Source organism: Vanessa atalanta, chromosome Z (genome assembly GCF_905147765.1).
Source record: "Vanessa atalanta chromosome Z, ilVanAtal1.2, whole genome shotgun sequence".
Classification (NCBI taxonomy): domain Eukaryota; kingdom Metazoa; phylum Arthropoda; class Insecta; order Lepidoptera; family Nymphalidae; genus Vanessa; species Vanessa atalanta.
The window spans coordinates 6,291,987-6,313,156 of NC_061902.1; the positions used below are offsets into that span (position 1 = coordinate 6,291,987).

The 21,170-nt window shown below is 33.5% G+C and overlaps 3 protein-coding genes across 3 annotated transcripts; 2 read left to right on the forward strand and 1 right to left on the reverse strand.

Annotated features, from left to right (window-relative positions):
- Positions 1–1,236: 1,236 nt before the first annotated feature.
- LOC125076306 lies at positions 1,237–3,516 on the forward strand. The gene is made up of 4 exons (XM_047688403.1): positions 1,237–1,257; positions 1,373–1,439; positions 1,840–2,041; positions 3,072–3,516. The coding sequence occupies exons 1-4, from the start codon at positions 1,237–1,239 to the stop codon at positions 3,367–3,369; spliced, it is 588 nt and encodes a 195-aa protein (XP_047544359.1). The 3' UTR covers positions 3,370–3,516.
- Positions 3,517–3,683: 167 nt separating this feature from the next.
- On the reverse strand, positions 3,684–15,385 carry LOC125075876 (procollagen-lysine,2-oxoglutarate 5-dioxygenase). Its single transcript, XM_047687705.1, has 13 exons — positions 14,689–15,385; positions 13,768–14,005; positions 12,775–12,947; positions 12,103–12,270; positions 11,526–11,722; positions 11,012–11,265; positions 9,698–9,922; positions 6,631–6,772; positions 6,180–6,362; positions 5,633–5,737; positions 4,846–4,992; positions 4,499–4,613; positions 3,684–4,182 (listed from the first exon to the last, which is right to left on the reverse strand). Exons 1-13 carry the CDS (start codon positions 14,756–14,758, stop codon positions 4,013–4,015), a joined length of 2,187 nt encoding a protein of 728 aa, XP_047543661.1. The 5' UTR covers positions 14,759–15,385; the 3' UTR covers positions 3,684–4,012.
- Positions 8,087–9,321, forward strand: LOC125075877 (immunoglobulin domain-containing protein oig-4-like). The gene is made up of 4 exons (XM_047687706.1): positions 8,087–8,245; positions 8,314–8,385; positions 8,576–8,725; positions 9,110–9,321. The coding sequence occupies exons 1-4, from the start codon at positions 8,144–8,146 to the stop codon at positions 9,266–9,268; spliced, it is 483 nt and encodes a 160-aa protein (XP_047543662.1). The 5' UTR covers positions 8,087–8,143; the 3' UTR covers positions 9,269–9,321.
- Positions 15,386–21,170: the final 5,785 nt, after the last annotated feature.

Here is a 21,170-nt window from a genome sequence, read left to right on the forward strand (position 1 = left end):
AAAAAAAAACTTGTTTACTTTGTCAGGACCGGAACTTTTCAGCGTATGTGTTAACAGTAATAATTGAACAAAATAATTTATATTGATGATTACTGTTTCATGATAAGAACTGAAAAGCTGTTTCAAAATTAAGTATTTTATAGTAGTCAATTGAATTGTTACATTTCACCTTGCGTTTCTCAGAGGTTCCAATTATATTTTAGGGACGGGTTGGGGGTGTCAGTAGAAGCTTAACCCGATGTTTGTGGGGTTGAAAATCTTGTCCCGCGATCTTTGAAAAAGGCGTGTAAACGCCTTTTTACTATATCTCTTTATATATTTATACTCATCTTACAGAAAATTTTTAAAAATATAATTTGCAGCAAATCGTTCTGCCTACAATTATGTTTAAATTACTTTTCAACGTAAAATCAAAAATAGACAAGTCACAAGCGAAAATGTGCAAAAATTTCTTTAAAAATTTCATTTTTTGCTTCATAACTTTTTTCTTTCATTTCACAAAAAAGGGTATCCAATACATTTGTTTTGTTTTTGAATTTTATTATTTTTTTTTGGGTTTTAGAGTTCTCTCCAAAGTTGCTCGGACGCTTCAATACTCACAACATTACAGCGAAAACGAAGCGTTTGCTGTAATTATATATATTTATTTATGCTGTATTTATGTATATATACTTATATATTTTCAAGCATACTTTTTCACAACATACTTTTCCACGTTTTTTGCAAAATTTCTTTATTATTTATTGTCCGTGAACATTTATTTTAAATGATTTAGAAAATGGTCGATAATATTAGTCTAAAAGCAGATAATACACATCACAATGATATAATTAAGAATACAATTTGAAATAGAAGTTAAAAGGTATATTCATATCTATAAACAGTTTGAGATATTACTATAAAATATTTAATGTAACACGTTAACCAAACTCATGCTTTCTGCATCTTGTAATACTAAGAACAAAACACGTAATTGTCTTATTAATAAGAATCCATAAATATTATGGATTCGTATTAATAAGACAATTATTACGAATTGTTGTACATTGTGACTTAGATTTGTTTTACATCGATATCCTGGCCTTTGGAATTTATTGTGTTCATAACATTCGATGTAAGATGATTTTATCAATATGAATCGTCGCAGAAGCTCGAAATATTGTATCGCACTTACACGCGCTTCTAATGAAAACTTCTACAAAAATGGATGAAAAAATGTTTTGGTTAGTGTTAATCATGGCTTTTCCCATAGTAAAGGTTAGTAATTATTTTAACTGAAAATTTTGTATTTATTGGAATATATATTGAATTAATTACTATGTCAGTGTCACGGTTGCTTTTTTAATTTTTATATTTTGTTATTAATTTACAGTGCGCCATTCCTGGTACCTTCTTTTGGCGACCTAGGCTTGGACTCGATCTCTCAATTCCTACGACAGGTTTGTATTTGACTTTTCAAAGTAACACTGTTATAAATTAGCTTATAATATTATTTATAACCGTCACTCTGAGTTTTGTGCGTTTCTTTAAAATGATATTTCCACCGATTTGGTTGATAGTATTTGCGTTATTTAAATTTATCTGTGTTTTAGTGATTGGTTTAGTTGATTTTAAGACAAAATGTTGTTGTCATCGATCTTCTCGTTCAGCTTATTTGGAGACGACGCATTACATTTTTCTCATAGATTTAACTCATTTTTTGCATTCTTATGTCCTACCTCACACACCCCATCTATACTTTGCCGGTCATTCTTTACACTTATAAACATCCAAAATATTACCTAAAACTCTTTTTACAATATCGTAAGACAAAATAATAATCGGCATTAAATTTTACAGAGATATCTATGAAAGTTAACTTACCGACGAAAGAAAATCTTAACGAAGGCTTAGTAGTTATGATAGATGGATATCAAGTTGGACTAACCGTTGTGGCACTAGCATCCGGGTTATCGAGTGCCAAGCCATACCCACATCTCAATCCGATTTCGGCCTATTTTTACACAAATGCCTACCGATGGGGTCTTAGACACTTGAGTCTGTAAGTATTAAAATTATGTAATAATTGCGAATATTATAACTGTGCCGCTGGCATAATATCACCAAATTACATTAACGAGTATTATTTACAGGAAGAAACTAATACTAACAGTCTCATACTTATAGTATTAAAAATAATTCCAACGGCAATACAGCCTTTCAAACCACATAATTAGGTAACTGAGACGAAAATTTCGTCTTTCCCCTCTGAATCCTATTGTTCGGGTGCGAATTTAGATTAATTGCAGTATAGACACATTCCGTAGTGACGTAGCTTCCTGGGCAGCTTTTGATGTTCCAAACAATCAAATGCCTTAGATAAATCACAATATATGCCTTCACGATCCTGTGACTTCTCCCAGGCTCTATTATAAATATATTTGAATGAGCTCAAAACCAACATCGGTTGTCGAGAGAAATCTTGTAGAACCAAATTGTTTATTGTGTAGCAATTCGTATTTGCCAAAGATCTTGGTAAGTACCAGCGTTAGGTTGTAACCCTACGTCGGATTTGTGCTTGCAGTGGGATGATGGACCAGGGCACTAAATTTTGTTGGGCGCCGAGTTCTGGACTCTGCTGCCTTCCTTGACATACTCTGAATACTGTGTGTTACAAATAAATTTAATCGTTCCTCGTTCTCACTATACTTACGCTCGAACGAACGAAAAAATAATGTGATTCATGATTTCTACACGGACCCTGGAATGGTCAAAGACGCCCGTGGATCCACCTGGAATTTTACTAGATTAAAAAGGACATATATAGCCGTACCATACAACTCGGTTTGGAATGGACAAACAAAAACAACTTGTATGTAAATAAGAAAGATCGATCTTACGATTGATGGCACATCGGCGAAGTAAGGAATGGTTAATATTCCTTTAAGCGCAAATTTGATTTTAGACTAAAAATAAAAGAAAAAATTCATATAACACTTGTCCGACGATGCTATTGCGTCATCACCTGCGGCAACTTCACGCGGCAAAATAATTAATTAATTTGTAATAGTCAAATATATTTTATTTTATAGTATACCGCTTTGGTTCGGAGGCAACGGTGGCAATTACTGTGATACACATAGGGTGTGGCGACGTCGTTTCTTCTACATGGACGAGTTTCTACCTCCGTGGATGAAGAAATACATGTTTCCTTTCGTTGATAAAAATGAGTGGAAGAAGGAAGAAAGTGAATACAAAAGATTCAAGAAGTACGCAGAATCAGCCTTTGGAAAGCATTACCGTTACCCGAGCAAAATATTCAATGATTTCAGATCGCAAGAAACTAAAGAATCTGAGGACGTAATGGACTCCTCTTCCAGTTCCACGTGATGGTTGTGCTAATACTTTGTAATTGTATATTAGAAAAAGAGATCATTTCGTTTCCAGTGGACAATGAGGATGAGTTAAACACAATTTTGTTTATTTTTTTTATTATTTGCACATTATCACCTACACACTACTGCAGTAAATTTTAAATCTTTGGTTAACCTATATTTTTTAACATCACAATCGGAAATCGAGAGTTAGAATATAAAATCAAAATGTTAAATTAACATAATAATTATTAGGAATCAATTGCATGTAACAAATAACATTTAAAACTTATTCATACATGTTAAAATATACTTAATAAAGTAACGTTGTATATTAATATATTCGATAGTAGTAATTGTATGTATTATAAACTTTTCAAAACAAATATCAAGTGTAAACATAAAATTATCAAAGTGTTTATTTAAAAAAAATTGCAATATAGAGAGCTGTAGAGTCACTTAACATAACTTAAATGCAGTTAACTTAACCTACCATATATGATATATCCACTACGCCATTGTTTTATTAGAATATGTTTTAAAGTTAGTATAATATAGGATAATATTAACGAAATATTTGGAGCAAGCTATTGAAACAATTCTAAAGGCGGGCTAGGGAAACAGGCTATTTAGAATTAGTTATAATAGGTCAGATAAATCTATGGGTCAATGAAAGAGATCATGATATATCTGGTGCCCTTCGTGACGCGCAGTCCCTCGTGGAAGTGAGTCAGACGACCGGGATGCATCAACATCCACCCGAGCTTGGTATCTTTCACAGAGCAGTTGTAGCGAATGAAGTTGCAGCCGCCACCTTCAAAGTCCTTATCTGTTAACAAAATCAAATTTATTGAATTTTTAATTATTCACTCACAGCTTTACTTTAGGAAAACGGGGAACCTACAAAAATTAAGTATTACACTTTTAAATCACTGGTATTTTATAAATATTACTATATTATAGACAGAATGATGTAAAAATAATGATTGAAAATACTGTCTACTAAAACGCTAATGAAAATTACCTATTATAAATGTCGTAAGTCACACTGATTGACGAAATAGGGATGTAATGAGGACTTAATGGTATGTTATTAAAGTTATTTAGTACATAGCATTAGTTTTGTATAATGAGGTTTTACTTACTGGGTGTATTAAGTGCGATATTGATCGTGTATGTGGAAGAGTCGTGGTGAGGGCGTAGAGAGGGTTGCTCGTTGGGTCGATAGCGAACAACGAAATTCATGACAGACACTGGCGGCTGAAATACAACCAAAAATTAATATTACAGATAAATATTGTGTTATTGTCTTCTTCCATAAATACGTATTAAAACTAAATAAAAAGATATGACACGCTTAAAATGTCTGTATTTGTATTCTATATACAAACAAACGGCCATTTTTCTATATCAGTTCATTTATGCGTTCATTTATGTCATAGTACTCATCAAATAATAATCTGCATCCGTTTGATACAAAAAAGTAACTTACATTGTGATAGTATCCGGTGAAGACCATTTCCTGCAGAGGTCGGACGTATTCCTTTAAAATGTGTAGCCATTGTATGTCTAAGCCAACTTGTTTCATGTGAATGTCACGGGTAGGTACTGCCTCGTAGCCGCCCTCTAAACGTTGATCCTGGTAATCAAAATGTTTTGATATTATCGGCATCGAAACATCTGGTAAGCCGCTACGTCACCCTTGAAGGCTAGGACAAGAGTGACAGACCTAAGTTTGCTACTTGGGTTATCACATAGACCGGGCATTGTGTATGGTTCCTAGCCCTCAACAAAATTATGAATCATGGCGTGCTGGCTCTGTCGAAGTTGTACGCCCTGTTCACCTCTAAGCTACCAATGAGAATCAAACGAAAGATACTACCAGCATCGATAGTAAGCAGTCCTAGATATGTCTGGAACGACATTCTACATCGTGACACCAGTTACTCGACGTTGACGCTAAACAACAGACATAACATCCCACGGACTTAATGACCTCTAGGCCTATGAGGCCCTTATCTTCTAGGTCAAAACAAAGTGACTAGATAGCTAGTGCAGTCTGTGAGGATACTTCCAGATAGGAAAGGTAGCCTCTACACAGTCTGACCTAGGCTAGACAGGAAGACCCCCACTAATAAGTATTCAGAAATCAAATCAAATACAAGTTAGGATATATGTATATGGGCCAAAATACAATTTTACTATAAGAACACTTGCCTATTATATATACAAAATATAAGCAAATATACATCACTTGACAAAATCGATTAAATTATTACCATATTAGATCCATCACTCCATTCTCCAAAGTCCTCCATGACCTCAATCCATTCGGCGCAGAAACGAGGAGACATAATTGGGAACCAGTAAACATCAGGGCAGGGCTAAAATATAAATAATTATATAAAAATCATTTATAATTGCAAAACAAACATTATGAAATAGGTACACTAAGTTTGTCTCGGCAGGTTTCTGTGAACCATAGCTAAAGCTTGTAGACCTGGATGAGCATCCCCCACCCTGCAGTTCTCATACCGAAAATCATTAATATTTTGTATTATTGTTCAGGTTGTGTTCGTCCTGAGTGACGGTCAAAGTTTGCGCGAACGCTTGCAGTCCGGTTAAGTTCAAATATTTTGAGTAGTAGTTACGTGCGCGCGTGATAACTAGTACGCCAGTGTAATGGTCATGGTAACAGTGATAGCGGATACAGATGAAGGTGACCGACCACAAACCATCAGACTTAGCTCATCGTTATTTCAAATAAAATAAGTCAAGTTAAAGTAAGCCAGAGTTAATATTATCACAATATGAACAGATACATACCATGGAATGCTTACGATTTTCAGCAAAGTTATCATAATATTCCGGGCTGAGGTAGCGCTGTTCCCATTCGATCCTGTTGTCCATGACTTGGTAGACATCCGGGTTTTTACGGCTGATGTCGAAAGTATCAGGATTGACCAGATGTCCATGTTCCCTCTCGTTACTTACATGCATCATAATACCCTATAACGAAAATATTTCATTTATTTAATTTGGGCCAATCCACATCCAATTTTTATATTCTTTAGAAAATATCTTTGATGCCATATACAGAAACAAGTTTGTGCGCAAACATCTTTACCCTCCTTACTTGAAATTTTATGACATGTGAATGATATGTGCAGAACCAAAGGATTTGAGTGCTATCTGAGGCAATAGAGTGTAAATAAGAAATTTCTGTAGTTATAATTATATACATAATTGTCAATGAAATTTAATAAATAAAACATACCCGTTTTCTCAAACTAGCGCAGAAAGCCATGTCTGGGTCGAGCCCTTCCTTGATATGGCTGACTTCCTTATCGGTTTTGTCGCGGAAAAGGGAGATATTCATCAAATAGCAGTTAGTTATGAAGGGAACATTCCATATGCCACTGCAAGAGAAAATATGTTATTTCAATCATTAATTATTTTTAAGTAAAAAGTATATTCATTTATATTGTATAAATGAGTGCCGTATTTTTCTGTTACCGAACAATACATGAAACTTATACCAGAAGATGCATACATACTTGTATATACATATAAGTGCTTCAAAACTTAATATATACATTATATATTATGTTTTGAATCATACTAGCATTGAAGACATTTATTTTCCCCTCCGATTAATCGAATGGGAACGATAATGGCCAAAGGGCACAGGATTGAATCTGCGACTCTAGACAACACATATGATATACGAGAGCTGCTGTTACAGCCGTATAGACATTTCACCTAAGAATAATCATCACTATCCTATGATCATACTAGATAGAAAATCCTGTATAGATTATTTTCTTTTAGCATAGAAACTTTCTAATAGCATCCACATTAAAGGCCCAGTGGTGAATCTTAAACCCATGATTGCCGGAACAAATCCGGACCACTAACCATTTGCTTAATTATTTTTTATTTATATGTTATCGACGGTGAAGAAAAACATTTAGTACGAAAATATGCTACATATGCATCCAGCCGCGTTAGTAGAGCGTGGTTGAATAAGCTCTAGGCCTTATATGCAACAGTAGAGAAGGCAATGACCAAAATTACGACTATTTCACTTAAAAACCATTCAAAATTTGGTGAAATTTGGTTTACCAGAAAGAAAAGCTCGAGCGAGGGTCCATCAAGTGTGTCAATTACGAAGAGACTAGAACTAACACGTACATAGCTCTATATATATTGTTACGAGGGTGATTAGGAGCTATTTGTGAACAAAACACACGCCGAACACCCTTGCTGTGACCATCATGTATCATTACAATAAGCAAGAGAAGATACGATAAACAATCGGACAAGTACTCTTTTAAGTATTTTTATTTCATGTTATGAGCATCGAATGTTGTGTTCTTGTCACATTCAGGATAATTTATACTTTAATAAAAAGAGGTTGCTTTTAAATTACAAGACAGAAGAGATGGGCATTGTTAATGGGACGTTAGAGGAGTTTTACATTTGGAACTAGGAATTTCTTTAAATCTTAAAATAAAATATAAATATCTGATTATTATATGGTTTTTATAAACGCAATATTGTAAATAGTTTTGACATAGTTTTTTATAAAATCTCGCGTCCTACGACAGTCCTGTGTATCAATGACCCCTCGAACAATTCAGAGCGTCGCATGAATCGCAAAGGAAATCGCGTTGCTGCTCCAAAGGGGGACAAGGGTCCCCATTAGCTATGTCATTAGTCAATCGCCGCCAGCCGCAGTAGTTGAGAGACTCTCGGGAAGTTAACACCTTATCCTAATTCGCACAGAAATGTTGCTGAAACGTGCTATAGTCGCAGCACTGATGCTCCTGCTCATAGTTTTCGAGACCGAAGCGCGGCGAGGACGAACACGCTCGAGGACTAAATCCAAGGTGGTATTGAAGATATTAGCGTTCTGGAAACCGACACATATATCGAACTAACGCCATATTCTCTGCAGGTACAAATCGGTTTACCGATCACTGGAAAATACAGAGATCCCGAATCTGACCGGTACTACAATAGCAACGATGTAAGTATGGCTATAGCGAATAATTTTGGACCCAGTTTAAAATGCGTGTTTATTTTTGATAACGCACATTTTGTAGCGATGTTTTCTTTTTTTTTAGAAATAATGTATGTTTATCACTTCCTTGTATGCGCAAAGGTTTATTTAAGTATAACTGTTGACGCAAACTTAAGCGGTATTTATTTTAAAACAGGGCGCAAAAATTCTTCTGGCCTCGCACTTTGACCTTGAGTATGTTCTGGGTCATAAAATAGCCTTCCTCTGCACTGCGAAAGGAACGCCGCGTCCGCACATCACTTGGTTCAAAGATGGCGTCGAAATATTTGCTCATCACTACTTGCACGTAATTAAATATTGTTTTATTATTTTCAATGGTACAAATAAATAAGTATGTATAATGGAATATTTAAATAATATAAACAATTTGGTCCAAATACTTGAAAGTATAGTTCTAATTCATGTTTTTGTTGATATTGTATCGACAGAAATTAAAACGCACTTTCTCTGGATCGTTATCTGCTAACAAGGCCATGACTTCGAAGGGTTACAATTTTAAGTAAATATATTTTACTAAGCAGTTCTATCAATGTTTTTAAGACACCCCCTCCAATAAAGCTTGTTTCGCACTAGGATAAAATAAGATTCTGGACCATTCACATCAATAGGCGAACCATCTACCATAGATATGTTGACATAAATACTATTTTATTATTTTCATTAATTTCAGATTCATGAATGGTTGATAGACGATGATCGGGTGAAATCTAAAATTGAGATCGATCCCGCTACACAGATGGACGCCGGCGTGTACGAGTGCACAGCAGACAACATGTACGCAATAGACAGGCGTTCTTTCAAAACAGACTTCTCCATTGCATTTGATTGAATCTACATTCTTTGAGACCGTAAAATAAATATAAAACTGACTTATTCTGAATATACTCTGTGTTTCATTGATCCTGTCCGATCAGAATATATCTAATAATAATTAAAAACGCATTATTAGCAGGAAATTTGAATTAAAATTATTAAAAGTAGGTGTGATATTTAATTATTTCACAATATTTTGTATTAGCCTATCTTATATTTTTTGATTCATTTAATAGGTTGTTTGGCATGTAACTTCGTGACTTAATCGTATTTTTTTACAGCCAACATGATCATCGAGCCACATAATCATTACGTACTTTCATAGCTGACAAAGAAAGACTTATTATTGAAAAGAAAAAAGTGTCGACTGATTTCAAAAAGTTCTAGATCTTTCATAATTTCATACAGTAAAACTAGAACAAATAGAAAAAGGTTTAAGACTTACATAATTTTTCTATTAATGATGTCCATGTAGTCAGAAGAGCGAGCGTAATATCCTTGAGAATTGATAGCGCCCCAGAAGTTAGACCAGGCTTGACCGGGCCGCACTAGCATCGGAGCCACGACGTCATAGCCAGTGGACAGCAAATAACGGAGCGTTGAAGAATCTACCCGAGCTATACTGTCGACCGAGAACAGATAATCGCAAGCGCTGTTCGCACATCTATTTCTGAAAGAAAAAAAAAAACATTTATTTTATAATTGTTGTTTTTAATGTCCTTTTTTATCATACACAGTGTAAACTCTATATAACGACACTCAAGAGACTGTGTGTATTTGGACGTTATTGAGTTGTCGTTAAATTAATGGATATAAGAAAAATGTGTATTAGGGCCGAAATGGCCCAGTGAGCTGAGATGGCTCAGTGGTTAGAACGCGTGCATCTTAACTGATGATTTCGGGTTCAAACCCAGGCGAGCACCACAGAATTTTTCATGTGCTTCATTTGTGTTTATAATTGATCTCGTGCTCGGCGGTGAAGAAAAACATCGTAAAGAAACCTGCATGTGTCTAATTTCAACGAAATTCTGCCACATATGCATTCCACCAGCAATTTTTTACTTTACGGTGCGATATTGAGGCATCTTGGTGATAAAAAAGTACTTTTTTACTAATTTTGCTGCTTCCAGGGCTTCTTTATGCAAGCAATCACAATTTGTAAACTAAAAAACGGATTTCTTAGAAATTTCGTTATATATGATGCCGACAGTTTATTACGGACTAGGATATTAAAGCGACAAAAGAACGTACACATCTTCGCATGTTTTACTAATTTTGACAACTAAAAAAATATTTTGTACATATTGTTTGAAACTGTAAATGAAAAATTACTTTAATTATGTATTACGTAATTCGTATTTAGATAATAAATAAAACATTGTTCGCTGAATGATGATGAACAATAATAAAATGCGTTTATAATTAAAGAGTTTCCGCCGGCTGTAACACCCATGTATGAGCCACCTGCTCTCGGGATGCAGGTTTTCCGAATAAAAAGTAACCTGCTATTTCAGACAATCTATCTCTGCCATATTTCATTTTCATCAAACAAACATCCTTCCATTCAAACTTTTGCATTTATATTAATCAGTTTTATTACCTTTTTAACTGAATATATTCTATATATAATATTATTCTGCTTTTTAAATAACTATTGAACCTTCTCATATATTTACATAAATAACATTTTGTAGTTGACATAATGTAGGCAAGTCTGATTAATTTAACTTTGTTGTCACTGAAGATAATGAATACGTACTTGGCTATATCCCTGGCCTCCGCTTCTGATTGGTAATCGGTTGGAGTAATCCTCTTAGCGGTGATGTATTCCCTACTGTGTGCTTGGAAATACTTATCCACTTCAGCCTCATGAAAATCTACATTATTATGTATAAAGAAATGGATTTTCTCCTTTGGATAGTCAATTTCGTCTACTTGTTGAAGAAATTCTTCAAGGAAGGGTGTTGGTTGTTCAATAAATACTGACAACATTACTACAGGTAAAGCATCCTCCTAAAATAAATATTCAGTGGAATTTAATTTTGTACTTTTTTTGTGCAACAAAAGTAAACTGATATATTTACACTAACACAAAACATTGACAAAGAGTGGGCACAACACTATTAGAGTAATATCAGGTTTTTATATTGTTATGGTTCTATTTTTAAATTATATATTAATTGTTACAAATTAAATTAAAATTTGGATGTCACTTTACAGATATTATTATTTGTTTGATAAATTTATTAAAAAATTAATATAAATGAGTTCACCTTCAACTCAATCCTTTTCTCCTTGCACAGCACACAACCTTCTTTAACTGACCAAGATTTTGCCAAGTAATTTGAGTAATGGTTGAGCATCAGCTTAGATGGTCCATTTCCATGCACAATAAGAGGCCGCTCGTTAAATGCCTTGTGTATAATATAAGGCCACTCTTCAGTAGAATTGAGCACAAGCTCAACATCAGCTATGTAAGAAAAAAAAAGTTTTAATAAAAAATATAATATCACAATAAAGATATATTTGCATGCCTCATTGGTCCAGGCTAGGAAATAAGGATGTATATTGCGAGTTCTTGATCTGTATATTTTGAGATCAAAACCATTTTTGATATTTGCTGATAATGCAGTAAAAAATATTGACATTGTTTTTCGGTGTTAACATGAGAGTAAAATATAAACATGGATAATTCCATGTTTCAAGCAATGGTGTCAGCGACTGTTATCATTTATATTAAATAAAAGCAAAAATAAATTAGAAATGAGTCATCTTCATTTACCACATAATATATATACAATCAATGCCTTTTTAATGTATACAATCAAAATAATTGATGTAGATACTTACACAATGCACCATTCAAGTTCAGAAATAGAGTACATTTACTATCTAGTCCCATTTCATACATCTTCCTGTACTTTTCTTGGATATAAATTTTTGTATAGAACAACTGATCATCATCTTGATTGCTAATTTTATTAGTTAGAAGAATTTGTAGAATATCTTGTAAGTAACCTGCATTGATAAACAACATATATAACTAAACTGTATTCTATAAAATATTTGTCAATAAATAATTTATCATAAAAATGCTGACTCTATATATTACGATCATTGAAAAGTAATGCATATTGCAAATTTTCTAACAGTTCTCGGTAGGTCCATTCCAAGTTAATATCATAAATATCTGATGATTAAACCCGATATGATAGCCAAAACTGAACAACAACATGTAAAATAACAAGAGATAGAACTATGGTAACAATGATCGTAATATGTTGCTTTAATAATAATGTACCATTCATATAACATTCTCACCAATTGTTGCAATTGATCTAAATTATATTTGTTTGATTTCAAACTTTCATTGTTAAAGATATTATGAAAACATATTTAAGATATAAGCAATCACTTCTTATACATCAATGGTGCTTTATGTTTCCATAACATTATCATTTTAAATATATATTTATCTACATGTACATATAAACTAAGATTATAATTTTAAAAAATATTTACCGATAAATGCACCAGAGTTCAGAAAAGCATTGGTTGAACTATTGTCGGGATAATGTTTAGCCAATTTAAGATCCGGCCAGCAGAAGGGTTCCGCAGAGAATAGAACACGACGTTGTGTCTTCTTGAATCTCTCAACAATTTCATCAATATTCCCCAGAAACATGACATCATAACTACAAGTAGGAATCAAATATTTTATAAATTTGTTAAAAGAAAAGGCAAAGGAAAAATTAGTTAACAATAAATTGAAGTTAATAATAAGAATTAAATTGAGACAATTAATGCATTACTTTTCTGATAAGCATTTCAGTTACCTAATTGAAGCAAACCATCTTGTTGCTTTATTTGGGTCAGAATGTTACATAGAGCATGTAGCAAAGCTCTTAATAGAATGTAATGTTTAACTGTTTATTAATATTTAGTAATGGTTCTCCCATAGAGAATAAATTGTCTATTCATTGACATTTATACATACCAGTACCATGTATGGTTACTGGAATAATAGCCAATTGATACATTTTTAAAGAAGCCTTTTATATATATGTAACTTATATGATCAGTTAATTTGAATTATTATTTTTTTCTTCTTGATATTTACAGAAATATTAGTTTATTTTTATTAGGAAGTAATATAAAAATTCCATTGTTTACTATTACTAATATGAAATACTTATTCTTATAAACTGCCTCATAACCTATTACTGAGATAAGTAGTATTTTTTAGAACTATCTTTAGATGCTCCTTTGACCTTCTCTTAAGTAAGTGATAAAAATAATGAATTATTTTCAAACATTAGTTTTTCTTATAAATAATATTATCCTTATGATTTTGCATTTAAATAATTACATATTAAATGCCAAATTTGAACAAAAAAATATAAACCATAGATATTAAGTTGGGTTACATTACTTCACTTTGCTAGCATCTGATCCACTTTACAGAATTTATTTTATTAAGACTGAAGATTACTAAGATTTGAAATGCAAACTTACCTGTCCGTGAAAAGGACAATTGGTTCCTTTGATTTAGTATTTATTTCGAGTGATTGAAGTTTTTCCTTCAGTAAATTGACTTTTTGACCACCGCCTAGGGTTTCCATATTTCCGCCTTCCCACTTTTGTCCCAAGCCAAGAACTTCAACTTTAATTCCATACATTTTTGCAGATCGGAGATACCGCTGCAAGCCATGGTTATCTTCTGTTGCTACAGTGAACACCAAAACCTCTGGACCTGTGAAATGTAAATGTGATTTTACAATAAAAAAAGGTTAATAAAAAGTCATTATTTTTGAAATTATTATAATTTTCTGTTTTCATCCTGTAAAACATAAAATGATTAAGTTTCATTTGTATAGTATGTATAGAAGTCCGCAAATTAAATATTGAAGATAAATCAATATTTTTATTTATAAAATTTCTTCAGGAAAAGATTTAATCAAAGTTGCAAAACTTTAAATGATAAAATTTGACATGGGATCATTTTCTGTACCTGCGACACTTTGTCTGAAATATATTGAAATCATTTTATATTCTTTAGGTTTTTACCATGTTAAATTAGTCCATTTTTATTGAATTTATATTTGAAACTAAGAGAGTATGCTACTTTATCTTTATAAAATAAAACTATAATCATTTTCTGTTGAAACATACTCAGCACACTAACGAGGACTCCTTCGCTTCGCTGACATCTCACATTTTTATTTTTAATCCATAATAAAAGACACAGCTTAATTTGGAATAAACTTAATAACTTTGGGAACTTAACTTGATTAACATGACATTTAATCAAAAATCATACTCAGAATGATAAGAAATATATATAACAGATCATTCATCAAAATGCTATAATACTTCTTTTATTTAAAACAAATTTTCATTAATTTACGCCAGCTTAAAAAAATAATTAATACTTACTTTCAGAAGTTCCCTCCACCTTACTAGCAAAAATGAGAAATAGGCAGTGTACGAGCAGAAATGCGTTCATATTTCTAGATTTATCGACGAGCACAAGTTCAATGGACTTCAGTTAATGAGTCCGCGGCTCATAAAATTGGGACCGGTGGCTGCAACGTTCGTAATAAAACGTTTTATATCGCCCCACATAGGCGGTCCCACTTCCGAGGCGATAAGCTCCAACAGTGGAGAAACGTCACCCAAATACTAAGATAAAACACGCTTCCTCCCGTTGAACCATGTGTATTGTGTTGCTATGAGATCATCACACATATGGTTTTATATATCAAATAATCAACGCACTCACACAAGTGAATGTTGCATCGCCTTAGCTTTGATTGTTATTAAACGTTCGCACGCAATTGATATTGGAAGCAAGCTAACTAATTGCAAACAATGTCGTTTAATTTTAAATATCAATTTTGGCGGGCCACGTGCAAAAATTAAACTTCAGAAAAATTTACTTTTTCTTTTGCAATGTTTACTATGTGAAATGTGTCAAAAATAGAACTAACAAAATAATTTAATATTAAGATAATATAAATAATGTCTATAGAAGCTAATAAAATAAATTATAGATTTTGCCAACACGCAAGCTTCAAACTGTCAGTCACTAATTCACAATTCACAATACAAAATACAATATTTTTATTTACGTATTGAGCTTGAGCTTGACGTAATAACGTATACTGAGTGATGTACGTTGTACACTCGAGTGGTAAGTCACTCATATTATTTTTAATGAATTCGAGCAGAATTAAACTATTCGAATAATGAAAACTCGAGAAAAGATTTTATTCGAGTTCATGATATAAAATGAATTCGTGTTTGCTTGATTAGTATGACAAATTTGTATGTATGTATGTTTGTATTTGTTTGTGTTTTGTGTTAGATTATTTAATTGTTTCCTCTGTTATTGGATTCATTAAACATGGTATTATACTATATTTGAGACTCAAATTTAATATCGAATATTTAATGGCTAATGCCATTTTAAAATTATACCGACTCGTGTCCTCGTCATCGATTCATAAATATTAGTATTAACACATGGATAAATCAGTTGGAATTTGGATTCTTGACTGAATGATTTTGTACTTTTCAGGTCATTCATCAGAATTCAGCGGTTACTTCGCTGGAAGGAGTCAGTTTTTGAAGCCCACTATTGTACGAAAGATGACGATGGGTATTCACTTTGGGTAGGGCATCAAGTTAAAGGCACTGGTAAGCATATCACCAATATGCTACTACTCCCGATTCCTCGAGGAGGGCAACATCGGATATAAAAGCCACAGCACCATCACCCGAGGCAAGCGATGCTGCACTTGTGGCGAAGGTGACTGAAAGCAAAGAACAGGTCTAAGCTTTCAAGTCTATTTTTGCACAGTGACCTGAGCTGCCGACTGTCGCAACACAAAGGGATGCTACACGACGAAGGGCTCAAAAAAGAAAGAGGTTTTCGGTTGTCCAAGACCAGACGGCGACTAAGGCGTCCGCTCCAGAAAGGGTCCTAATTTGCCGAAGCCTATCGAGCTATCCCGTTCGTGGATATAGCGGTGAGTAAACCAAGCCACAATGGTCAACAAATGCTGATATTATTGAGTGGGCAATGAAGGACCACACATTGTTGCTACTCGAAATAGACAGGAATTCATGGTGATTTGAACGATGAGAATCCCTCTGCACTAATAGTAGGGCGGGCTAGTGAACTGCGTCCGCAGCACTTCCCCGCCCACTAATCCTCCTGTGTGATTTCAATTCCCATGACAAGGCTGAGCATCTGATAACAAGCTTGAGTGAATAGAAAGTGCACTTGTGTTTGCGAAGCAGGAAATCACGGATTCACAACAGATTTATATTCAGAGGCAGATAATAAAATAAAACATTATGTTTTAATATCTGAGAGGTTATATTCTAAGAGTTAGAAGAAGATGGATTAGCTAGTAAGTAAATATTTAGTAACGCTTAGGTCCAAATTTGTGATGGATCTAATCTTTTTTTATGGTATAAATTGGCGAACGAGCATATGGGTCACTGGATGCTAAGTGGTCACGACCGCCCATACACAGTGGCGCTGTAAGAAATAATAACCATTCCTTACATCGCCAATGCGCCACAAACCTTAAAAACTAAGATGTTATGCCCCTTGTGCCTGTAGTTATACTGGCTCACTCACCCTTCATACCGGAACAACAATACTGAGTACTATTGTTTGGCGGTAGAATATATGATTAGTGGGTGTTACCTACCCAGACGGGCTTCCACTCAATAATTATAAGTGAAGAAAACACAGAGACAATTCTGAATTCAAAACTTGCATATTGAGAGTGGCGGACTAACAGGTGGACGGAAGGGGCGGCTCCCCCGGGCCTCTATTCTTGGAGACCCCCTAATACATCCGCGTTCTCCTGATGAATAAACTAAATAAGACTTTAAAAATGTGCTTAGTACTTACATAATTTTATCAAGATCAAAACGCTACACTCTTCGGCCATCTGGACTTTTTACACATTAACTTAAATAAATATATATTATATATGTTTTTATATATTCATTCTAATGTAAAATGAATAAAAAGCTTTTAAAACAAATTCTTTAAAGATGGGGCCTCATTCATCTGCCGCACCGGGCCTCTGACGGGCTTAGTCCACCATTGCATATTGATCAATATTTTAACACGGAATTGAACAGCCTGTTAGCAAGGAGGCTTACAGGCTGTTCCTTTATAGGAGGTGGTTTGGAAGTTTGGCACATATTGCACCACATTTGCGAATTCGATTATTTCTGGCAGAACTTCATCGGGTCCATGCCGTTTTTCTAACCATCTTTTTCTTTACCGCTGAGCACGATTTAATTTATAAACGTTTTTTGTTTCTATAAAAAATATTTTGTTTTGGTTTTTTGTAACCCTTTTTTATAAGAATGCAAATATCGTCTCACTTTTAAGCCTTTGGGACGCACATAGTGGTATTAGATTATAATAACTCTTGCCTTATTTCGCACGAGTCAAATTAAGGTTTTAAGTCATGATGTTATGCTTAAAGATGACATTGTATAAATAAATATTAAATAGTATAATCATCAAATATCAAATAAAACTCTTTGTCCGTCATTATCGTCAGCATCTTCAAACAACGACAATTTACAGTTCTTAACTGTATAGCAATTCTTCTGAAGTGCTTTTTTTGCAAAACAACTTCATTTTGTAATTACAGGCTCCCTCGGACTACGAGTAGAGAAAATGTTGCTACTCATTGCATTGGATAGATGGCGCAAAGGTACTTGCTGTTGCTAGTTAGTTATTCTATTGGCCGCCAGGAGTGCTGTCTGCTATGTATAACCGAAAAAATAATTCTACCAAACTAGCGACCTGACCCGGCTTCGCACGGGTGCAAATTATTAATATAGAAAATTTAAGAAGATATTTGACTTTATTTTTTAACGTTTACTAATTACTTAATAAAAGTATGCCATAATTGAGAAATATGAACGATGTAAAAATTGGTTATAGTGGTAATTTTATTAGAAAACACTGATCAAAAATTTTCCTCAGCTTATAGATTAAAAATTGTTGCATGTATTTTAGAGTCGAAAGTATATTCTAAAGTATTCATGCCAATGAACAGTGTTGTGAGTTTAGTCTGAAAACATTTTTGATATATTTTATATGCCCAAGATGACTTACATATTTATCTGAATGAACTGAAATTAAAAAAAAAGACGGCGCAAATAACCTACTATTATACTTATCTATAACAAATAATAAATAATAGTTACTTTGGTGTGTATCTTAGAAAATACACACATTCTATGGCAGAATTTTCTGTTGGCCTTTTTAGATATACAATTTCCAAGTTAGCCATGTGAGCGAACATAAACGGTATTTTGGACAAAACGATGTTTTAGGTTCAAAAAACCGTTTAGCTCAGTATTTTGTACAAAATATTTGAAAATAATATGTACAACTTATCTTGTCTTTCTATCAGTGAAAACCACATCAAAATCAAGGGATTTAGCAAGAGATTAAATTCAAAAGTTAGCGGATATACGGGCAGAAGCAGAAAGCTACGTTTATACAAGATATTTGTAGAATAGATTACCTATATGATATAGATGATGCATGATTTAACCGAAACGTTATTTGTATGCAAACGCATGGATATACAGTAAGAATATTAAAAATTAATCACAATTTTTGTAGTTCACCCGTAAATATACGATAAATATAGATTTATCATCTCATTATTTTATTATCGTATTATAATTTTCATTTTATATGTAGGTTATATTTGCATATTATCATATTATATCATATCGTCAAACAGCAATACTCAGTGTTGTTGGGTTTCGGTTTGAAGGGTGTCAGCTTGTGTAACTACAGGTAGAAGGGAATAGCATATTTCCAAAATAAGTGGCGATGTAAGGAATGTTTAATATTTTTATACAGCTCTAATGTCTATAGGCGGTGGTGACCACTTTTCATCAGGTGGCTCTTTGACCCGTCTGCCAAGCTGTACAGTAAAAACCCATATACGCCAACATAATGTCGTCCAAAGACGTAGACTATAATCCTACTTTTGCCCAAATATCCTACACATACAATAAAAGAATAACTGTTGTCGAGCTCGGTCTTGTCGGGCTCAAGCCAACGGTATAATTAGACTAGCGCGAATTTTTGGATGCCGTTATATTTTAAAGTTTAGTTGTTAGGTAAATTACGAGAAAACTATTTTCATAGTTATATTATAACATAAATATTATATTTTTACATGAATATAACTACTTGTTTGATTCAAATATCGAAGAGTGAAAATTCTTATGATATTCCAGATAAAATATCGAAAAGCCTCAAGGAAAAAAAAAGTATGTAAGGGTAACAAGCTAGGTTATTAATAATAATCCACTTCTGCTTACTAAAATTATCGTGATGAATTTATGCATTTGGATGATACCTATGATGATGATAATTTGTTCACGGATATAACAAAGGCTGGCTTAATAAATTGGTATGTATTGGTATATTCATTAATGTCATCCTTGTTTAAAGGAAGTTTAAGATAAAACGTAGGTAGACGTATTTATTTGTTATTTACTAAAACCTTCTCAGAAAAGCGCTTCTTCATTTGCTGTAGCTTTAGTAGTTTTTCGGTTAGGGAATACAAAGAATGTTTCTTTATTTATTAAAATAGATTATTTGATTTGAATTGCTACTACAACGTCACGAAAGCATTACTTTAACTACGTGTAAAGATTCCACGATACTAGAGATTCTCCTTTACTTAGTGTTAAAAAAGGGGATTTAATCGGCAGCAGTGGCCCATAGCGGCGTAGCGTTGACGAAAAATCTCGCCGTCGTCAACGCATTCAACACGTTGACTTGCGAATCTTTTAGGGGGACACTTTAACACCATCATGTGCTTCGCAACCTGCAGGCTATGTATGTGTATGACGAGTATGTTTCCGACGAGTATGTGAGTTATGCCTTTGGATATCGTCTCTTAATACGGAGGCTCTATAATTCCTCAAACTGCCGACGAGCGGGGAATCACTCGAGTCACACGTCTACATTGATGACTCCAACGTCAATTTAGCCAGGGACAAGAAATATCTAGGTCTCACCCTAAACGTTCACTGAGGCTTTGAAGAGCTTTTTAGCATCAGATGAAGAAAGTGGCAGGAATAGGCACACATTGCTGATCTTGGCTAGAGACAGCAGCAGACCCGCGTCCTCGGTCAGAACGGTGAAAAACGTATCCCCTTCGAGTGCGCTTCAGGCGTTGAAGCGGTGGGAAAAATGAAGATTGCCAAAGATCCCCATTGTACGTAGCGCGACCATATCCGCGAGGAGCGTTATGCACGCAAACGCGACGTCGGACCTATCCCGTCTTATATTTTTTTGCTTAAAGTTTATATAATATGAGCATCATCATTATATTAGTATCTAATCTACTAGCAGAAATGAGAAATTTTAGGGAGAGCAATGTAAAATAATTTAATGGGTGTAAATAAGAAATATTTTTCAAGCGAGATTTTTTTAAATCGATATCACAACTAAAATAATATAATAATATTTTGGCATTCTTTTAAATTCGCGATTGAACATGTTTTTTTTTTAAACTAAAACTACGTACGATAATATTTAAAAAAAAAACTATATTAACTTTGTAGAAATCAATTTTTAAATTATGCATCTCAAATATAACAATAATATTTACCTACTAGGTATTTTGTTAGATTTACGAATAATAATTATTCAATCGCAATATATACACATATTTTAAACTAGAAAAGATCTCTTAAAAAAATGGTTTTCAAAAATTATTTTTTATTTCAGCTTAATATTAATGAATACTGCCAATAATTTATAATTGCTCCAGTATCAGCGTGCTTAAATTAATTAATTATAATCATCGCAAAAGAAATTCACAATCGCAAAGCCAATA